We start from the raw sequence: 13,690 nt of genomic DNA, 5'->3' as shown, positions 1-13,690 counted from the left end.
AAAATACACACATTAATCGACGACGACTTCCATTTGCAGATAGAAGGCTGTCTGCAAAGAGACAATTCGCGCGTTAAAGACCTCCTCGTCGGAGACTGCCGAGCGGAAAGCTTCCGCTGTTTCTCTGTTCGAGGCGGCAATCCCTAGTCCTCCTCGAGACTCTGAGTCTCCGTGACCTGCTATGCGGGCATGGCGACCGCTCCCGCAGAGATCTCTGGGGAACGCGAAAACGGAAATCGGCTCAGAAGGCGATTCCTGAAAAACCCCTTGGTCCGCTGATGACATCGTTCCTGATTTTTGAAATCATGATGCACATGTTAGGCGATCCACGTTGTTGTGACGATTCCGTCAGATCCGAAGATCTCTCGTCTCTATCGAGCCGAATATCCCCGAGATCGATCTCTGATTTCTGGTCTCCGTTCTTGCCAGTCATCCCCCTGTGTTATTCGGCGTGTCGCCGTGTACACGGCGGCATTGCATCATGTTGTTGACGAGCTGCGCACCATGGGCCAGATAGCCGGAACAACATGTCTCCCTCCTCCAGTCATAGTCATCGTTCAGTCGGTGTTACATCGGAGGGGGGGGATGTTGTACACGAGTGCTTTCGGTCGCCGCAGGCGGACTATCGGAGGAGATGAGTGAACCTGCCTCACTGAAAGGTACAGCATCCGGAGATCAAGAGCTCCGTCGGAAGAAAAGGGGCAATCAAGTGTGCCGCTTTTCTCTTCGATGAAGCTCCTGAGCTCCCGAATCTACATAACTCAGAGGTCGACAACTCTCTCCAGCACAAGAAAATCTATCGTGTCTCATGGGCGAATCCATGAGACCTATGAGGCACTACATTGAGTCGTACCAATACTTCCTGTCAAAATCTTGTATCGGCTGGCGGTTCAAGGTCGATCTTCATGCGGCTGCTCGATCCGATACCGAGCTCAATTTCCTTCGTAAAATATCAGCGATTTCTCGTATTCAGCCGATGCTCAGCAGGATAGATCAGGAAACGCAGGCTTCGCAAGATCAGTGGAGAAGACATCTCCATCCCGAAGTCCGAAGTACCGCAAACTTACAGTCAATAGAACTCTGATCTCATTCAACGAATAAAACTTCATTTCAAGGAAGTTTCGAGATTGAAATTTTTAGTCCTTCAAGTTCGAACCCTTCTTCCGTCTCGTTGTTGGAGTGGCCATATTCGGAGCCAGTTCCATCTCGGTGCTCAAGGCCATCGGCAGCTGGAGCCCCCGATGGATTTGCCCCAAAAGACCTCCAAGTGAGGCCACATCATGTGCTGTGTTTCGAAAGTATCTGTTGTCGGCTCGTCGGCTGACGACTCTCCCCTTTTTTTTCGATGACCGACTTCACATTCCGGAAAAACTCCACTGAATCCAGCGATGTACCGCTCGAGGACGACCTCTCCTAGAGGGTGGGCTTCCGCGGAGATTCTCGCAAGACTTGGGTCGCCTCCACCCCGATGCCGGCGGCCGGAGGTCTTCCTATGAATAAGCGCGGGGAAATTCAAAGTCTAGCGGCGGTCGCTCTGTGTTGTGATCAAAACACGACAGCTCGAGCGCGCCGATGAGCCAATTTGCGTGAAGCTGTTGGAGTTCGAGCCCAATCTCGCCGGATAAGCTTGCGAACTATCGACCGATCGGGGGAGCGCTTCGGGAACCTCGGGTAAGTGTTTGATAGGGTAAGCCACGGCGTGAGCATGTTACCCAACTCGAGGCTGGAGGCCGTGTCTCGGTCTATGCAGATGTCAAACATCTCCGGAGTTCATTCGTTACAGCTGCTTATCGCCGGCCATCCCATCAGACACTTCGCTCCGGTCACAGAATGCATCTGTACAATCTCACTCTGCAACATGCGACAGCCATCACTGCGTCCTGTCACGGGAATTTCTCCGGACACAAGCAGCAAGAGATCGCTGTTGCCAAAGGAAAAATCCTCGAGATCCTCAAGCCGGATTCGAACACTGGAAAAGTACACACCGTCTACGCGACAGACGTCTTCGGCGTGATACGAAGCCTGATGAGTTTCCGTCTGACCGGGGGCAGCAAGGACTACTTGATCGTTGGTGAGTTTTACCGCAAAAATCTCGACGAACGATTGAGCCTCTTAGGACCGTGGGATTCACTTCCGGGGAAGGTCGCTCTATCGTTACAATCTCGTTACAGGCTCGGATTCCGGTCGTATCTGTATCCTTGAGTTCAACCCCGCGAAGAATGTGCTGGAAAAGATACATATGGAAACCTTCGGCAAATCCGGCTGTCGACGCATCGTGCCCGGACAATATTTGGCCGTCGATCCGAAAGGTCGAGCCGTCATGATCGGTGCTGTCGAAAAACAGAAGCTTGTGTACATCCTCAATAGGGATTCGAACGCTCGACTCACGATCTCCTCGCCCCTAGAGGCGCATAAGAGCAACACTCTGGTGTACCACATGGTCGGTGTCGACGTGGGATTCGAAAACCCGGTGTTCGCATGCATCGAGTTGGACTACGAAGAAGCCGACAACGATCATACCGGCGAAGCCGCCAAGAAAGCTCAGCAGAGCCTAACTTTCTACGAGCTCGATCTCGGTCTGAATCACGTGGTCAGGAAGTATTCCGAACCTTTGGAGGAGCCGAGTAATTTCCTCATCGCGGTGCCCGGAGGCGTGGACGGGCCTTCTGGAGTGCTTGTGTGCTCAGAAAACTTCATCACGTACAAAAATCTCGGCGACCAAGCCGACATCCGGTGTCCGATACCCCGACGCAGGAACGATCTCGACGACCCCGATCGGGGCATGCTTTTCGTCTGTTCGACGCAGCACAAAACGAAGTCGATGTTCTTCTTCCTGGCTCAGACCGAACAGGGGGACATATTCAAGATCACTTTGGAATTCGACGACGATGCCGTGACCGAAATCAAACTGAAGTATTTTGATTCGCTGCCAGTCGCTCAGACGATGCATGTCTTGAAGTCGGGATTCCTGTTTGTGGCTTCCGAGTTCGGTAATCATTCGCTCTATCAGATCGCACATCTCGGTGACAACACCGACGAGCCGGAGTTTTCATCCATATTCCCCTTGGAAGAGGGCGACACATTTTTCTTCCTCCCTCGAGAACTCAAAAACTTGGTCTTGGTTGACGAAATGGACTCGTTGTCTCCTATCATGACGGCCAGAGTGGCAGATCTGACGAATGAAGATACACCCCAGCTCTACGCAGCTTGCGGTCGCGGCCCCCGCTCTACAATGCGTGTCCTACGTCACGGTCTCGAAGTGAGCGAAATGGCCGTTTCGGAGCTGCCTGGCAACCCAAGTGCCGTGTGGACGGTCAAGAAGAGAGCGGACGGTGAGTGTCCTCCAATTCATTATCGTCATTTGGCTTCTCAATATTAAATCGGCGTCCACTGAGCGGCTCCCGACGCGGCGTCATAATTCGTTCCGCTTTTCAGACGAGTACGACGCCTACATCGTCGTGTCCTTCATCAACGCAACTCTCGTACTCAGTATCGGAGAGACAGTCGAAGAAGTCACGGATTCCGGTTTCTTGGGAACCACGCCGACTCTCGCTTGTCATCAGATCGGACACGATGCTCTCGTACAGATTTATCCTGAAGGCATCCGTCACATCAGAGCGGATCGGAGAGTTAATGAATGGAGAACGTCTGGCAAAAAACTGATTGTAAAATGCGCAGTAAATCAACGACAAGTCGTCATCGCTTTGACCGGAGGGGAACTGATATATTTCGAGATGGACTCCTCTGGTCAGCTGAACGAGTATGCAGAACGCAAGGAAATGAACAGCGACGTACTCTGCATGGCCTTGGGATCGGTTCCCGCGGGCGAACAGAGGACCAAATTCCTGGCCGTTGGTTCCTCCGACGGTACGGTGCACGTTATCTCGCTGGACCCGAAATCCTGCCTCTCAATCCTTTCGGTCCAGGGCATGACGGAGTCCAATCCTGAGTCCTTGGCTATCGGTGAGTAAACGAAAACGAATGTATTTGAAATCCGGTTCCCGAAATATACACAAGGACCCGACCGTCCGCCGACTCGATTTTTCCAGTGGAGCTGAAAGCGTGTTTTTTGCCCTCAATTTCAGTTGACATGTCCGGACACGAAGAGGGATCAGGAAGCTCGGCGTTGTATCTGAATATCGGACTTCAGAACGGAATCTTGAAGAGAATGGTCCTCGACGCCGTCACCGGTGACATGTCCGACACACGCACCAGATTCCTCGGTTCGCGCAGCGTGAAACTCTTCAAAATCAAAATGCAGGGCACCGACGCCGTCCTCGCAATGTCCTCCCGATGCTGGCTCTCGTACTTGTTCCAGAATCGGTTCCATCTGACGCCGCTTTCCTACGACTCGCTCGAATACGCTTCAGGATTCTGCTCAGAGCAATGTCCTGAAGGCATTGTCGCAATCGCCGGGAACACACTCCGAATTCTCGCTCTGGAGAAACTCGGCGCTGTCTTCAATCAACTCAGCGCACCTCTCTCGTTCACTCCGAGATCTTTCGTGATTGACAAGAAATCACAGAAATTAATCGTAATCGAAACGGATCACAACGCGTATACAGACTCGGTCAAAGAGAAGCGAAAGCAACACGTCGCTGAAGAAATGATCGAAGCCGCTGGCGAAGCCGAACAGGAGATGGCCGCAGAGTTGGCGGCTGCTTTCCTCTCCGAAGACCTGCCCGAATCCCAGTTCGGAGCTCCTCGGGCTGGCAAAAAACACTGGGCTTCGGTGATTCGCATCTTGAATCCTTCGGATCTGTCGACGGTCTACAAAATTCAGCTCGAACAGAACGAAGCCGCCGTCAGTGTCGCTTTGGTCAACTTCGACAAATCCACAGATCCGATACTCCTCGTTGGCATTTCGAAGGATCTGCAGCTGAGTCCACGGGAATGCCGGAACTCTTTTATCAACGCCTATAGGGTCGTGAAGGACTGCACCGAGCTGGAGCTCGTCCACACAACAGTCATGGACGACGTTCCCCAAGCCATGTGTAACTTCGGCAATCGGGTTCTGATCGGAGTGGGCCGCTGTTTGAGAATATACGATTTCGGAAAGAAGAAGATGCTCCGAAAATGCGAGAACAAACACATTCCCAACCTGATCGTGACCATAAACGCCGTCGGTAACCGCATTGTTGTCGGAGACGTCCAGGAAAGCTTCTTCTTCATCAGGTACGTGCCGTCCCTTCCATAATAATCGATCATCATTGAGCCGATCGACGAAGTTTGCTAGTGATGCGTCTAAATGAGTGATCCGCGGCGCTCAACGCTGGAAAAAGGTCCCGTCGGTCATCGATTTTCTCCTTCCAGGTACCGAATGCTCGAGAATCAGCTGATCATTTTCGCGGACGACTTCACGCCTCGTTGGACGACAGCGGCGTGCATGGTCGACTATAGGACCGTCGTAGGCGGTGACAAGTTCGGCAACGTTTACATCTTACGTTTGCCAGGGAACACGTCGGACGACGTCGACGAAGACCCTACTGGAGTTCGCTCCTTGTGGGATCGAGGATGGCTGGGTGGAGCTGGTCAGAAAGCTGAAGTTCTGAGCATGACTCACGTTGGTGAGCTGATCGTTTCGCTCCAGAAGACCGCATTGATCCCCGGCGGACCCGAAGCTATAGTGTACACAACGATAGCCGGTGGTGTTGGCGCTCTCATACCTTTCTCATCGAAAGACGACCATGAATTTTTCCAACATCTCGAAATGTATATGAGGACGGAACATCCGCCCATATGTGGACGTGACCATCTGTCGTTCAGGAGTTACTATTTCCCCGTCAAGGTGAGCCTCGACCTCAGAGTCCCTACGCTGAGTTACGCATGTCCGAATACTACGAACGATCGCACAGTAATCATACAAATATACCCCATGATTCAACCTTGACCAGTGCTCTGTCGTTCCAGGCCGTAATCGATGGCGATCTATGTGAGCAATATAACTCACTCGATGCCAACAAGCAGAAACAGATCGCCGATGAATTGGAACGGCTTCCGCATGAGGTCGCGAAGAAGCTCGAAGACATTCGAACCAAGTTTGCCTTCTAGAATTAATCATCTGGTTGAACTCTATTCTAAGTACTGATTATGATGATTGCTCACCGACATTGATCCCCTCATACTGCTCCGAGAACAAGTGGTAACAGAAAATCATTGATCATTTCGAACAAGTCCGAGCTATAATAAAAAAAATCACCCGGACCGATTCATTTTCCATCCGACTTTTCTATCAGACAAAGCTCCCGCGCATCGCTCTTTCGACGGAGTTTTTCGGAGGATATAGGTCGGGAATGGCATGACCTCCTCATAGAACCATAAACCCAAGAAAGCTTCTCTCCGCTTTGGAAGAAGCGCCTAGCCGTTCTTTAGCTATAGCATGCTCTCATGACCCATGACTGTCCCGACAGTGAAGAAGACCTGGGCGGCTCAGCAGCGGAGCGGTGTTTCTCTGGGGGAAGGAAATACGCCAAGTTTTGAGGGATGAAAGTCTGCAAGGAAGCTCTAGCTCAGGCCCCAGTATGAGCCTTCGTCGGGTCGCTCTGCAGATCAGTTCATCAATCTCAAAGTTTCCACTTGCAGCTGTGAGCGGCCGATGAGGTCCGCGTGAGATCCAGAGGACAATGTCTCTTTGGGAATTTTCGCCGGAATCGATCCTGTATACACCAGAAGAGTAAGAGGGCCTTCGACGTTCAAAGTCAGAGACCTCGAGAATGGACTCCTCCTGATCCTATGAGATCCTATAATCGCCTCCGGAACGTTCTGTGGGGTTCCCGCCCTATCCATCAGAAATGATGCTAACCCAGGAAATCAACCATTATTTTTTTTTTTCTAATAATAACTCCTTTATTCTTAAAGGGGGGGGCGTTGGAATGAATTATATGGGTGTGACACGAGAGGCGTAAAGCGAGAAAATGGCAGGAACATCGGCTTTACGGAGATGTCTAGAGATTCTCCATGGGAACAACTGGTTAATCCTCTCCGTTTTGGCGATGAATTTGGAGGACAGAGGAGGTGGAGTTATATGAAGAGGACAGACATTGCTGATTTGGAAGCCGTTCAGTTTGGTGATTCTCGATAAATCATTCCGATGCGAGGAACCATCTTCCTGTGCCCGATCGAGGAGGCATGGGATGAACAAGCATCAAAATTTTATTCCTTCGGGCTGTATATTATTTACAAGATGTCAACGGATTTTAGTCATAGGTCATAGGCGTATCGGAATGAGGGGTGTTTTCCAAGAGGCTGTCTACCTGGATGGCTGCTTCGTTGTACTCAGAGGGAGATTCTCCGATGCGTCATCTGCAATATGATCTTGTTCGTCTGGTTTGTAATCGTTCCGCTTCACGTACTTCTCGCTCAGAATTGCACCAAAGATTCCGCGGATCTCTAAGCGCTTGCAGCATCGAGATCCGTGAGGTCGGTCCGATTGACATGACTATTTACATTCCTCTGCGAAGGATGATCGCATGGATAGGTGCTAGAAATTCCTGTCACGTCCGAACGCGAAACGAACAAGCGTCATGATGAAACTTGATCGAGTCCGAGAAAGATCAAGCATTTCGTGTGGCGAACGTCCGTATGGTCGATCAGAATCACGAGGAATGACAGAAAGCACAGTTATATTCGATCTACTCATGCTAAGAGACCGAATGAACAGAACACGAATTACGACATTGACGTGAACACTTTACTCCAATGCTAGGACCGGGACGAGGGTCCGCGCCCCAATTGATTTCAGAATCCTGAGCGGTTTCGAGAAGTTTCGATAGGTGAGCTGTGAGTCGGACTTCTTGCAGGCAGCAAACGCTCGTACCGAGGACTTGCGCCAACTATTGGTAGTCTCTTCGTTGATTATTTTCGGAGGATCTGTCAGCCTAGGAGGCGGTCAGACATATTTCTCCTCGGAGTATAAGGCATAGTGCGGATCACACGGAACACCGATCCTCGTCCCATCAGTGAGAACATTGATGAACGACGCTCATGGGGGATTTGAAATTCAAAGCAAGAAGATTCCGAGGCCAGGGACCAAGAAAATTCTAGAAGACCACATTTCGTATTCATGCACGGGAACTATCCCGCGTCGCTAATACCAGAGCATTCCATACGTGGCGGATTGCACTCCATTCACTGAGAAAGGAGTCCTGAACATCGCAGGTTTTCTTTTTCACATCCATCATGCACCGCAGCGAATGACATTCGAGCTGTAGACGGGGGTTGCGGGAGGATCCGCGACAGAGTCGGGAGCCGACGGGAAAGATTTAGCAAGTGGTGGTCAAGGCGGACCGCAAGGTACTAAGCTGAGACGCCTGCTTCACAGCTGCGATAGGTTACAGGGATATTTTCCGTCGGCATCGGAAGGTTCCCGTTACCTTGATCGGAGGTCCTGGCCATCCTATACAAATCTCTGTTCGCGATCGGCGCCACTTTGTAGAATACAGCGAAACAAATCGCTGCGCCGATCAACATTCCAGAGAGCACGTCGCTCCAATGGTGCTTGTAGTCCGATATTCTGCTCATCGACGTGTACCAAGTTATGTAGAAGAAGCCGGACTGGAGAAGCAGTTTCACAGCTTGCACGTTCACGCACGGACAAGTGAGGCGCTTCTGGAGGTAGAGCTAGGTGGAACCCGAGAAATGATTTTCTTGTTAGAAGATGGTTCTGGCTGACACCAACTGCGAACTTTGAAGGACGACCTGTTCACGCGATGCCGCAGGTGCCCGACTCACCACAATCCACAGCATGCAGAACATCGAGAAAGACGAATGGCCGGACGGGAATGACAAGCGGACCTCTTTGAGATGGCCCTCAGAGTACTTCGATTCACACTCGTAGACCTCGACGTATTTGTACGGGACTTTACAGAGCTCCTCGAGGTTCTTCGGATTGCAGACCGCAATGAAATGGGGGCGCAACCTGTGGATCAGACGAAAGTAGAAAACACCCTTTTTGCTTGGATGAGATCGAAAAACCTGATAACTATCGATGTACCTAATCAGTCTCAACATGTAAAGAAAAAAGCAGAGCCGCTCGCGCTCCGAAATACTGCACAGAAATTATTCCGGAGCGAAAATCTTACTCACCGGCCGATCGTGTATTTCGCGATATCGGTTACCATCTGTTGCACAGCAGCACCCATGAGAAACGGCCAGATATTGTGATAAATGCTCTGTACGAGATTCGGAACCTTATAGGTCAGGAAGGGTTTGTCAAATTGAGGTAGAATCCCGGTCACATCCGAGCGCGAAGTTATGGTCTCGACGAGGATGATCTGAAACACGAAAGTTGATTTGAAAAAAATCCCGTCCGTCCAGCTTTCCAGAGGATCGAACCGACAGTCATGGAGTATCGATGACACATGGTTTAAAGAGTGGCCGCGTCGGGCGATGGAGTAGAATTGAGCCTATTTTCACAAAAAAAGCCCTACGATGACGCTAGCTATGGAGATCGAAGCGAAATATGGCTCATTTTGACGGTATAGTGCTGAGAGACCGATAGAAGCAGTCTTCACACGAGAGACCGTTTAGACTAATTGTCTGAAAGTAGATGCGGTGCCCATTCCAGTTCCTCACTTAGCAAGGTTTCTGAGCCATCTCCCTGGTAGCCTTTGAAGGCTGGGATGGATTCGCTTCACGCGCAGAGGCAAGGGATCATCCCGTAACTCGGCTAGAATGACCCAAGTCCGATGGCGACCCTCAGGAGAGGAAACAGGCTCTAAATGATACCGAGACCCTCAAATCAGACATCTTGCACCCCGACTCACAGTGAAAATCGGTAAGGTGAATCCATAAGCATACAGCACAGATGACGTGACCGTGCTGTCGTGATAAGGATGACGTAAAGATTCATCATCGCAGAAGAAACCCCGCTTGTACGGTCTACCGATGAGGTAGAAGAGGAGTACTGGCAGAGCGACTGGAAGAAAAAATGAGTTTCAAAGCATTTTATTTTCGCCTCTCGCAGGCAACTCGTCTCCCATCTATCCACATAATGAAAATCAGCTTAGAGAATTGTTTGCAACATCGGAGATTCGAAGGCTCGCCTGAGCGGCCCTTCGTTTATGATTCGGATCGTTTGCGCTGAGAATAGTAGATTCGTGGGCCATGGATGAGCATGAGACGGTCCTCTGCTCAAGAGCGATCTTGGAAGGCGGGATTGGGGCCAGCTGTCCAAAGACTGACCTTCTATATTAAATTCGGACGGGACATCTCAACGCAGCAATTAATAGAACAGGGATATCACCTCTCGGCTGCCGGCCGTCTAATTCTTTTGGACCCCGTGGCTTCCGAGACTTTCAGAGCTCTGTATGAACTTGATCTCGTGAAAGCCAGTGCAGGTCCCGTCAAGGGAGCGTACCCCGCAGATTTCCCATTCAGATGATCCGCAGACCTACAACGCAATATAATCCCTACCCTTGACTCTTGGCTGGAATCTTATCTCTCCTCGGGATAGACCGAGAGTGGAGTCTCTATCTGCAAACTCGAATTGCACCATCGACTTGACGCACTTTCGGATTGGCTGCCACCGGAATTCCGGACTGTGACCGGCAAGAAGGGTCATCTATGCTCGGCTGCCAACGTACGCCATGCCATTCGCGGAGATGGCTCTCTCATTCAAGGAGAGCAGTTTGACTGGATGAGAGCATGTGACTGATTGAAAGTTTCCACCGGAGCCTTGTCTCGAGACTCTCGACTCAACAGTATCGATCCTCAGGGAGTCACCATGCTGTAAAAGATGCAAACAATTCGCGTGGGAGGTCATGGCCCTTTTCCGGTAGAAAAGAGGAATTTGCTCTAAGTAAGTCAGATGACTATGTCCGGCTCCGCAGCATTCCTTGAGCGGCAAGATGAGCAGCGGGAATGTTCTCTATGAGAAGCAATTTGAGCTTGATGAATTCACCATGCGCGTGGGGAAAGTCTCATACCCCAAGTCGCTTCCCAAATGGAAAATCTCGGATTTAGGACAAGAATTCTGTAAAATTGAAGCCCTCATGATATCCGTCCATAGAGAATCGCGGAGTTCTTCCGGGTGGTATTCTGAGACATCGACGACTTCATAGAGCTTCTGTGGAGGGCTGCCACTACTACGAACGCAGCGAATCGCAAATCGATGCGCGCCCAATAAGATCGATAGAGTAACAACGTGAGAACTTACCGAGTCCGATGCACACTAAATGTCCAATGACCATAAATAGCAAATTGTCCCGGAGTCCCATGTTAAGCACCGGTCATAAACATGTAGAAAGTAATGCGAACGGACTTCAGAACTCTGCGCTTTCCGTCACGACTAGGTCACTCTTAAAGACGATCCATTGTTCGCCCATTCAATTTTGTCCAGCGTATCCGGTAATTTTCGGGTATATATGTGTGGAGGAGGATTATTGACAACACAGAACCGGTCCGTCACACGGAGAGGGTAAATTTCCGGCGCGCTGTTTCAAATCTCGAGGACTCTCCCTTCGCCGCGCTCTGCTATATTCACTGTCGTCAGTACTCCGATGTGATTATCAGAGGAAAAATAACGATTAGGAATATCCTCGCAGCTCGGGGGACCCCAAAACGCGATCGCTTGTTCAGTCCAAGTGGAGATACTACAAAAATGCGTTCATCGGTCGCTCCACAGCTGAGAAGACGCATCATCGTCTCGTCTGGCGAGATCCTCTTCTGTTAGAACTCTCCTGGTGCGCTCACTACTGGCTGGCCGAAGCCTTGGAACCTCCGCTGTGGGCTCGGTGTACCTTTCAGCGAGCGGAGAACAAGATCGAGCAGAGTCCTCCTATTTCGACGCTTGTGAAATCTAGGACAGCTGACATGTTCCGGACTAGCCGTGCAGCCACTCATGCAGGGTCGTGGTACACGGAGAAAGAGAATGAGCTCCGAAACCAGTTGGACGGCTGGCTGCAGCTAGTTGGTAATGCTACCCATTCTCCCGCACGGGCAATCATAGCTCCGCATGCTGGGTACAGGTACTCAGGCTCGACTGCAGCGTTCGCTTACAAGCAGATCGATCCCGATCGAGTTCGGAAGATCTTCATTCTGGGACCATCTCATCATGTGTTTTTGGAAGGCTGCGCCCTGTCCCCGGCGACAACGTATAAAACACCTCTCATGGATCTCACTATCGATAAAGAAATTTACGACGAGCTTTATAAGACGGGTCTCTTCGAAGAGATGAGCTTGGGGACCGATGAAGACGAGCATTCGATAGAGATGCAGCTCCCATACATTGCCAAGGTAATTATCACGCTCCGTCAGAGAATCGCTCCTTGATCCGAGAATCGTGCAATTTTGCGTACACTCCAGAGGCTCGACTCAAGACTAACCCCGTTATTCCTCATGGCAGGTGATGGAGAGGAAAACCAATGGACCGTTCACAATCATACCAATCATGGTTGGTGCTATATCTACTGAGAAAGAGGCAATATACGGAAGAGCCCTAGCGAAATACCTCGGCAGAGAAGATGTGTGTTTCGTGGTGAGCTCAGATTTCTGCCATTGGGGGAGCAGATTCCGTTATCAGCACTACGACGAAGCCCAAGGCGACATTTGGGAGAGCATCAGCAAGTTGGATCACGACGGAATGAAGCTCATCGAAGACCTCAGCCCAACAAGTTTTGCCAGTTATTTGAAGAGCACGGGGAACACAATTTGCGGAAGACACCCTATTGGCGTCCTGCTCAATAGCATCGCTACCTTGCAACAAAGTCCCATAAGGTTCAATTGCGAGTTTCTAAGATATGCCCAAAGCAACCGTGTCACCAGTCGTCAAGACAGCTCAGTCAGCTACGCTTCTGCGGCGTTTCTCGTCGACGACAAAAACTAGGATTTCGAAAGAGTCTACGTCAGTTCTCATGGGTTCCCGTCGGCTCACTCAGAGCCATTGTGAGCTCTTCGTAGAAGAGCAGGAGTAAACTGACAGACAGAGTACTTGGCCTACAAGGATGATATCGGTAGATGAAAATATAACTCGATGAGCTAGGATTCGTTCAGCGCGCATTACCAATTCATTATGCTCTCCTGGTGTGGTTCTTCAAGTGGTTCGTGTGGTCGAGACTAGCATCGTGTCGTCGTGCTGTTTGCATGGGGTCTACTCGCCAATGAGATATACCGAAGTAAGGAAAGCCGGTGATAGCGAATTATCCAACTCTTTCCGTTCACTGCGTCTAACTCAGTTTGAGGTTTCGGAGCTGGGAAGGCAAATGCGGTAGTCGGATCTCGAGAGCATGAAATGGGAACGGATGGAATTCGACAGAGGAGTCTCATGTTGATGCTTTGGAAGGTTTGTAATTTTTCCTTAAGATATCCAGCCTACTTTGCAATGTCCGTGATAACACAACGTAGCTGATATTTCAGAAGCCCATATACAAATACACCAATAAATAAATCGTCAGATGAGCATCTGCGAATATCTCTCGTCTTCTCTGTTAGGCATCGCATGAAAGAAATAGAGAGCGAAGTCTCGAACGGTTTGATTCCAGGCCTGCAAGGCTCGAAATTCCGAGAAGGTCGGGAGACTTGAGCTCCTCATTACCATCATCGTTGCTAGCTTCGCAGCATGACTGTGGTTGGACTTGCAACCCTCTCCGGGGCAATCCTGAGAACGTCACCGCTCACGCTTGCGCCTGCTTCGATGCGAGTCGTCGTGACAACAGGCTCTTCACGCGAAGATTCCAAGTGAAACTCCGAATGA

The 13,690-nt window shown here is 50.5% G+C and overlaps 3 protein-coding genes across 4 annotated transcripts; 2 read left to right on the top strand and 1 right to left on the bottom strand.

The window, feature by feature from the left end:
- The first annotated feature begins 1,830 nt into the window (after positions 1 to 1,830).
- Sf3b3 (splicing factor 3b subunit 3) lies at positions 1,831 to 6,081 on the top strand. The gene is made up of 6 exons (XM_003744800.1): positions 1,831 to 2,071; positions 2,172 to 3,332; positions 3,436 to 3,963; positions 4,086 to 5,175; positions 5,314 to 5,788; positions 5,911 to 6,081. The coding sequence occupies exons 1-6, from the start codon at positions 1,831 to 1,833 to the stop codon at positions 6,049 to 6,051; spliced, it is 3,636 nt and encodes a 1,211-aa protein (XP_003744848.1). The 3' UTR covers positions 6,052 to 6,081.
- Positions 6,082 to 6,832: 751 nt separating this feature from the next.
- LOC100905539 (putative phosphatidate phosphatase) lies at positions 6,833 to 11,336 on the bottom strand. Of its 2 annotated transcripts, XM_003744799.1 has the most exons (6): positions 11,156 to 11,336; positions 9,765 to 9,916; positions 9,085 to 9,272; positions 8,731 to 8,917; positions 8,373 to 8,619; positions 7,140 to 7,302 (listed from the first exon to the last, which is right to left on the bottom strand). In XM_003744799.1, exons 1-6 carry the CDS (start codon positions 11,214 to 11,216, stop codon positions 7,250 to 7,252), a joined length of 888 nt encoding a protein of 295 aa, XP_003744847.1. In that variant the 5' UTR covers positions 11,217 to 11,336; the 3' UTR covers positions 7,140 to 7,249. The 2 variants fall into 2 exon arrangements, with proteins under 2 accessions (XP_028967739.1, XP_003744847.1); XM_029111906.1 differs by having other exon boundaries at positions 6,833 to 8,619.
- A 475-nt stretch (positions 11,337 to 11,811) lies between these two features.
- On the top strand, positions 11,812 to 13,406 carry LOC100906364 (protein MEMO1). The gene is made up of 2 exons (XM_003744887.2): positions 11,812 to 12,234; positions 12,344 to 13,406. Exons 1-2 carry the CDS (start codon positions 11,812 to 11,814, stop codon positions 12,821 to 12,823), a joined length of 903 nt encoding a protein of 300 aa, XP_003744935.1. The 3' UTR covers positions 12,824 to 13,406.
- The last annotated feature ends 284 nt before the right edge of the window (positions 13,407 to 13,690 follow it).

This window comes from Galendromus occidentalis, unplaced genomic scaffold (genome assembly GCF_000255335.2).
Source record: "Galendromus occidentalis unplaced genomic scaffold, Mocc_1.1 scf7180000077475, whole genome shotgun sequence".
Taxonomy (NCBI): Eukaryota; Metazoa; Arthropoda; class Arachnida; order Mesostigmata; family Phytoseiidae; genus Galendromus; species Galendromus occidentalis.
This window is presented reverse-complemented; position numbering and strand designations above follow the sequence as displayed.

What these genes read in the sequence shown, in the direction of transcription:
- Sf3b3 (XM_003744800.1), top strand. Translation starts at nt 1,831, where the DNA reads ATGCATCTGTACAATCTCACTCTGCAACATGCGACAGCCATCACTGCG. An exon ending in CAAGGACTACTTGATCGTTG is followed by an intron (nt 2,072 to 2,171) that starts GTGAGTTTTACC and finishes ATCTCGTTACAG; the next exon opens with GCTCGGATTCCGGTCGTATC. An exon ending in TCCTGAGTCCTTGGCTATCG is followed by an intron (nt 3,964 to 4,085) that starts GTGAGTAAACGA and finishes CCTCAATTTCAG; the next exon opens with TTGACATGTCCGGACACGAA.
- LOC100905539 (XM_029111906.1), bottom strand. Translation starts at nt 11,216, where the DNA reads ATGGGACTCCGGGACAATTTGCTATTTATGGTCATTGGACATTTAGTG. An exon ending in GCGAAATACACGATCGGCCG is followed by an intron (nt 8,918 to 9,084) that starts GTGAGTAAGATT and finishes TCTGATCCACAG; the next exon opens with GTTGCGCCCCCATTTCATTG. An exon ending in TCTGCATGCTGTGGATTGTG is followed by an intron (nt 8,620 to 8,730) that starts GTGAGTCGGGCA and finishes GGTTCCACCTAG; the next exon opens with CTCTACCTCCAGAAGCGCCT.
- LOC100906364 (XM_003744887.2), top strand. Translation starts at nt 11,812, where the DNA reads ATGTTCCGGACTAGCCGTGCAGCCACTCATGCAGGGTCGTGGTACACG. An exon ending in AGCTCCCATACATTGCCAAG is followed by an intron (nt 12,235 to 12,343) that starts GTAATTATCACG and finishes TCCTCATGGCAG; the next exon opens with GTGATGGAGAGGAAAACCAA.